This window comes from Asterias rubens, chromosome 6, assembly GCF_902459465.1.
Source record: "Asterias rubens chromosome 6, eAstRub1.3, whole genome shotgun sequence".
Classification (NCBI taxonomy): Eukaryota; Metazoa; Echinodermata; class Asteroidea; order Forcipulatida; family Asteriidae; genus Asterias; species Asterias rubens.
Window position 1 is genome coordinate 2,595,693 of NC_047067.1, and position 7,489 is coordinate 2,603,181.

Consider the following 7,489-nt stretch of genomic DNA (forward strand, 5'->3'; position numbering starts at 1 on the left):
TTTGTTAACAAAAACCAATTCTGTAACGTTCCTTTAAAGGCAAAGAATTTGTTTTGTTTTGTTATTACAACAAATAACGGTCAGTTTCTTGATCACGACTAGAGCACAGCATGATATGCTGATAAGAGCTGGTTGAATTGATATTTTAAAACGTTTAGACTATATTATATCGAATTGTTACAAAGTCTAGATTTCTAGAACACACAACTCCTCTGTTTGCAGAACTACGGGTGCTTTAGTTGGCTGACCTGTAAAGCTTTAATTTAGGTAAATTCATGTACAAATATAAATGTAGTATATTACCTGCCAATTTCAATGATTGTTTTGCTATATCTTCATCAGTGCATTCACATAACACTTGTGGTGCATCAAAGGGTGATTTTCATATTAACTTCAGCCGAACTTCATATTATAAAAATAGTCTTATTTCAAATGGTATAATATTTTGGAACAACCTCCAAACCAGCATAAAGCAATCCCTCTCGCTTGAAAGTTTTTCAATGAAAATTAGAACGTCTTTCTTAAATATGTATTTACTAGGTCAATAGTGACAACTGTTAAATGTCATTGTAACCATCTTGTTTCACTCAAAACAATGTACCTATTTACTTATCTGGCTGGTCTCGTCCGTCTGTCTGTCCTTGTCTAGTCCTAGTCTTGTCTGTCCCAGGGTAAATTTTAAAAAAGAACTATGCTTCAAATTCTCCCTGCATGTTGGTAATAACTTAACGTAGTATCTTTAGCCATGTTATAATTATGTCTCAATTCTGTAGACTGTATAATGCTTGAATTACATTTGATGCTTTTGTTGTTGTTGCCAATATTGAAATAAATTTTTAGACACCTCATATTATGGTCTAAACGTTTTAAAAGATCAAACCAACCAGCTCTTACTGAGTACTGAGTATACAGTGCTAACACACATCGGTGTATGGGTAAAAAGAAAAAAAAAACTTCATCCCCGATGCAAATTCAACATCTCTTACAACCAGCTCTTATCAGAGCTAACACTAATTGTCATCCTAGTAAATAGTAGTACAAAGTAATGATAATAATTCAAACCTCAAATTTGAAAGAAAAAACACCCTTGTCACACGAAGTTGTTCGAAATCAAATTCGTGGAAAATATTATACTTCTTTCCCGAAAACTACGTTTATACTATCAACCTCTACTCGTTACGAGGTAAGGTTTTATGCTAATACTTATTTTGAGTAATTACCAATAGTGTCCAATGCCTTTAATAATTGGCATTGTTGGAAAATTAACCTTCATTACGCACCCGTAGCCTACATATAGCGACAGTGATATCAATTTTGGTTTTGAACAAAATCACAGGCATATTACGCGGGTGGGATTCGAACCCACGTCCTTTTTAATTGTAGAGCAGATATCTTCTGCAAATGCCCGGTAGCTAGAGGCAGTTCAATTATGTGTTTCTGACAATTTCGTAAAGGTTACATTTTATACCCGTGACTTTTGAGTAACAATTTATATAAAACTCCTTAGTGAATTAAAACTTACTTGATAAATGCCATACGATTCATATGATTTAAACATTACAAAGCCATCAGATGTTAAACATGTTTGACGTATTTTGTGTTTTTGACGTATTTTGTGTTTTTGACGTATTTTGTGTTTTTGACGTATTTTGTGTTTTTGACGTATTTTGTGTTTTGTACCAATTTGCTGTAAACTAGCTGTACAACATTGTTTCGTATCACAATTAATGTAGAACATTGAGGTAAAATGTGAAAACTCATTTAAAAGATTTAGGTTTGCATATTCTACTTTTAAATCTTATATAATCGATGATGTTTCATCTTGAAAATCTTTTTGTGTTTTAGTAATGACCAATTATTTGGTCCTACTTTGTTTTTAAAACGTTGAGTCGAATGACGCAAAAATCCTATCAGTACACAATGAATAGTTGAACAATAAATAGTTGAACCGGAATCATTTATTTTATTCATTCAAATTTATTTTATTTAATGTCAAATACCTCAAACCAGAATACGTTATTTAATACAACACCAGAACAAAAGCAAAATCACACCAGAATGAAAACATTATTGTTTAACCATTTTGAGAAAAAGACAACACTCTACCAACTGGAGTGTATTTATCGGCCAATTACAAATATTAGTCCTATGAAAATAATGACTTCATGACTAAAAGGAATCGAACCATGTCGATTACCGTGTAGGCAGTGAATGCTTTCGGATTGTCAAAGACCAGCAGTCCTGGGAATGAGACCAGTATCATCATTTGATTATGTAAAACAAAAACCTGTGAAAGTTTGGGCCAAATTGGTCATCGATGTTGCAAGAAGATAATGAAAGCAAAAACCCACACCATTGTTGCATAGAATTGTGTTCTTCCAGATGCCTGAGAAATGCTTCATGCCCGAAGCCTTTTTCAGGTTCAAATTTGGGGGTGAAAAAAAAAAAAAAACCTTTTTCTCTCAAACTCCATATCTCTCTATCAAAGTCTCTATCGTTAATCTTGAATCGTTTTGCTCTCCTAAAATCAAGGTCCTGAGAGAGATTGGAAGCTCCACCCCTCTCTTATAGCTGGCAGTGCTTCTCTTTGGAACCCTTGTAGATTTGTTGCAGTGACTGCAGCCAACGGTAGCCTGATCCAACCCTGAACGGTTCTTGGGAAAGTAATTTGTGCATAGGGTGTTTTTTCTTTCATTATTCTCTTGCAACTCAAATTCAGTCAACATTTTCACAGATTTGTTATTTTATGCATACGTTGGGATACACCAAGTGAGAATGTTGGTCTTAGACAATTACCAAAGGTGTCCAGTGCCTTTAAAGCCATTGGACCCTTTCGGTAAACAGTGTTGTCCAATGCCCACACTTTGTGTACCACAACTTCTATATCAAATAACAAACCTGTGAAAATTTAGGCTCAATCGGTCATCGGAGTCGGGAGAAAACAACGGAAATCCCACCCTTGTTTCCGCGCTTTTTGCCGTGTCATGACATGTGTTTAAAATAAATCCAACGAGAATTTATATTGTTTTGCTGTTTTCTCAAAAAGTAAAGCATTTCATGGAATAATATTTCAAGAGAAGTCTTTCACCATTGCCTTCTGTAAACCCTGTAAGTTATTTGTAAATCTGTGAACTTTTATTTTTTTTTCTGAACCGAAAGGGTCCAATGGCTTTAAGACAACTATATGGTAGTACATTATCACCATTACAATGGCCTACTAACCAAACTTGAGTTCCAAAGTAAATATGCTTAACCAAACGGACCCTTGCCGAAGGAAACTTAGTATAAGCAATTTCCAGATGAACCACTTCGGGAATTAAGAACTACTTCCAGAGGAATGAATCCTACTGGAGGAGCCTGAAATTTGTCGTTTACTTGTTCCATATGAACCACTTCGGGAAGAACGACTTCCAGATGAACCACTTCGGGAAGAACTGCTTCCAGATGAACCACTTCGGGAAGAACTGCTTCCAGATGAACGAGTCCTACTGGATGAGCCTGAAACATTTCGTTTACCTGTATAAAGAAACAGATACAGCAAAGGCCTGATTATTAGTATGTAAGATAACAACCCTTCAGGCCTTCCTTCTAAAGCAAACCTCATTTTGACCTCATATTTTAAATTTTCATTTCCAGACATCTATTTCAATTTAAAAAGAGAATCAAAATAGCCATAACAAAGAACAGTAAGAGGAGAATTGGAAATGGCGGCATAACCAGAATAGCCAAAGCGTGGGGTAGGTATGCCCAGACAAACAAAACTACAACATGGACTATAGCCTAAACATGTTATAAGTATAGTGAGAGTCGGTTCGATATTCAACTAAAGACAGAATAGACTCTATATAACTTAAAGACACTTGACACTATTGGTAATTGTCAAAGACGTCTTCTCACTAGGTGTGTCTCAACATATGCACAAAATAACAAACCTGGGGTGGATTTCACAAAGGTAGTCCTAACTTAGGACTAGTTCTAGGCAATGCTAAGAGATAGGACCAGTCCTAAGTTAGGATGAGTTACTGGTCCTAACTTAGGACCGGTCCCATCTCTATATTGCCTAAAGACTAGTCCTAAGTTAGGACTACCTTTGTGAAATCCACCCTTGTGAAAATTTTAACTCGATTGGTCGTCGAAGTTGCGAGATAATAGTGGGGGAAAAACACCCTTGACAAACGAAGTTGTGTGCTTTCAGATGCTTGAATTCGGGACCTCAAAATCTAGTTCTGAGGTCTCGAAATCAAATTCGTGGAAAATTACTTCTTTCTCGAAAACTACATTACATCAGAGGGAGCCGTTTCTCACAATGTTTTATACTATCAACCTCTCCCCCTTACTCGTTACCAAGTAAGGTTTTTGTGCTAATAATTATTTTGAGTAATTACCAATAGTGTCCAGTGTCTTTAAGTGGCTTCAGAGGGATGCCACTTAAAACAATCAGACTAAGCAAAGGGGTTTCACTGTAGCACGGGGTATAGATGTATAAATAGAGCAAACACAATTAGGGGACAACTAAGAAGGTCTCGAAATCAAATTCAAATATTTTAGTGGAAAATTACTTCTTTCTCGAAACTACATTACTTCAGAGGGAGCCGTTTCTCGCAATGTTTTATACTGTCAACAGCTCTCCATCGATCTTTAACAAGTAAATTTTTTGTATGCACAAAAATATTTTGAGTAATTACAAAAAGTTACAAAAAGCAAAGGGGTTTCACTGTAGCACGGGGTATACATGTGTAAATGGGGCAATCACAATAAGGGGTACAACTAAGAAGCTCTGTGGATTGGTGGGTTTATAATATGAATGCATAATTCCCAGAACTTCTAAAAACAATCTTCCAGTATTTTGACCAGTCCAATGGATTATGTTTTCAGAAAAAAAAGGTATGGGCAAAGAAGAATGAGAGAAGACCAGTTGCTAAATGAATTTATGTTTTGTATGGGGGGGGGGGGGGGGGGGTAGCCTTTAATCAAGGCGCCATTCGCACTGGTCTTTTTTTCGTGCGTGACATAATTAAATTATGGGTCGTACTTGACACAGGGGGGTGCCGCGTGAGCCTTGACTAAAGGCTGTTGTAACCATTTTGGAGCACACGCGTAGAATGAACACACAAAATGCACAACTCATTGGCCTACTGGCGTTTGTGAATGTAATTAGCATAATTTTGATTAATTTATGAGAAGACTTACAGGTGTATCGAACAGACAGATATTTCCATGTTCCTGGACATGGGTCGCCAAATACTCCCAGCTTAGCCGCTACTGTGCACCATCTCTTCCCCTGGCACTTACTCTTCACGACCTATTATACAGATCAGAAAGAGAGAACAATTCCCCATAACAGTTATATTTATTGGTTTATTTCATAAAAACATTACAAATGAATGAACAGTATGACAACCGATATGGTTGAATTACACTAGAACATGCACAATATAAAAATGTCTTAAAGGGAAGGTACACGTTTGGTAATTACTCAAAACAAATATTAAACACTGACTTGGTAACGAGCATTGGATAGCTGTTGATAGTATAACACATTGTGCTGCTGCTACTGTTGCGGTTGCCTTTGCTGTTGCTTTGTTGCTGCTTTGTGTTGTTTATCAAACAAATGTTGTTTATTTGTTTGGTTATTTGAAACCTGGGAAGCGGCAGCAAAGGGGATGCAACTTGTTATTTTAAATATAAAGTGATATGCTACAAGTACAAGGAAAACTTACTTTTTTTACACAGTTTAAAACTAAATGACAAAGATCGTATTTGATATTGTTAGTTGGTAGAAAAATAAGGGAAGAAAAAGGAGAACGAACTTTACCTCAACGCTAGAACGGGCAACACAGTTCACATTTTTCACCCATAACGGATCTTTTGGACAAATGGCGTTACCATGGACACGGCCAAAGATAGCATTATCAATCGCAATATGATGACCAGATCTACAGTCGAGATTCAGGGTTTCCCCTTGACAAACGATTTTATTCTTCATTGAGGGATAATCACCTAAAAAATGAGAAAACATAAAGTTGTCAAATATCTACTAAAAATAAATAAATACATAAACAAATAAAACACATTCGATTTATATAGCACCTAATAAACGTTATCCCTGTGCGCGCTATACAAAGTATATTAAATAAATTCACAAGTTAAATTATTTACAAGTGACTTTAAATATCTTATTCTAAGAATAACACAAAAGCTAGGACTAATTCAGGGAAAAAAGGTCACTTACATGTGTATCCAACGCTAAGATAGTTGTTCGGCCCCGAGCAATAACCCCCAAAGAAGGCGTTGTTGGCTTGGATCTTGCACCATCTCTCCCCCTGGCACTTGACCCTTACCGCCTTGAGAGAGTTCTCAGTGACGCAGGCACCGCTAGCGTACGAACTGCATACATTGTCGCCTGACTTGCGACCGTAGTTTGCTGATCTGATGTTGATGGCTGTCGGAGCTGGGCAGTCAATGTTAAGCCACTGGCCCTCGCACGCAGTTTTGATGATTACTGTGGTAAGAAGAAAACAAACAGCAATCAAAAGTTGTTTTGCAGATTTTAAAGGCATTGGACACTAATGGTAATTACTCAAAATATTTTTAAGCATAAAACCTTTCTGGAATAGGGAGAGGTTGACGGTATACAGCATTGAGAGAAACAGCTTCATTTGAAGTGCCATAGTTTTCGAGAAAGAAGTAATTTTAAATGAATTTGATTTCGAGACTTCAGATTTAGAACTTGAGGTCTCGAAATCAACCATCTAAACGCCCACAACTTCGTGTGACAAGGGTGTTTTTTTCTTTCATTATTATCTCGCAAGTTCGATGACCGATTGAGCTCAAATTTTCACAGGTTTTTTATTTTATGCATAATGTTGAGATACACCAACTGTGAAGGCTAGTCTTTGACAATAGTGTCCACTGCCTTTAAGAGTCTCCAATAGCACTACTTTTTTCAAGTTGTCTGCCAACAGTTTGTCTTTCGAATTTCAAAAGAGAAAACCCACAGTTTTCTTATTTGAATCCTTTTATACGAAAACTATAACCTGTGAAAATATTTCATCTCAAATGTGGTAGCGTTTTTGAGATAATATTGCCGAAAATCTGAAGCGGTTATGTCCACGCAGGAAGAATTATCCGCAGGAAACGCCTCTCAGATTAAAATTTGTTGGGAACAAAAAGGTAATATATTTTTCCATAAAAATAGTACCTCGAAGTGGAAAGTTTCTAAAAACTACTTTATCCAAAACTCCTGTAGGCCTACTTCTTAAGTTATTGCCATTAATTTTCAGACACATGTTGGCAAACGAATACAGACCCTTTAGGTATAGTACTGTTGTAATGATAGACTAGATTCTGGTGTAAAATGTTTAAATATTGATGTTTAATTTGTTTTTTAAAACTATACCCCCCCCCCTCATGTCTTACCTCCATCATCCCACGATTGGGCACAGACAAACAAAGCCAGCAGCACAGCAAAGGCGCTCGCGTAAACCAT

At 36.6% G+C, this 7,489-nt stretch overlaps 1 protein-coding gene across 1 annotated transcript; it reads right to left on the bottom strand.

Annotated features, from left to right (window-relative positions):
- Window positions 1-3,231: 3,231 nt before the first annotated feature.
- Window positions 3,232-7,489, bottom strand: LOC117291276 (L-rhamnose-binding lectin CSL3-like). The gene is made up of 5 exons (XM_033772908.1): window positions 7,420-7,489; window positions 6,233-6,541; window positions 5,816-6,000; window positions 5,191-5,302; window positions 3,232-3,516 (listed from the first exon to the last, which is right to left on the bottom strand). The coding sequence occupies exons 1-5, from the start codon at window positions 7,487-7,489 to the stop codon at window positions 3,317-3,319; spliced, it is 876 nt and encodes a 291-aa protein (XP_033628799.1). The 3' UTR covers window positions 3,232-3,316.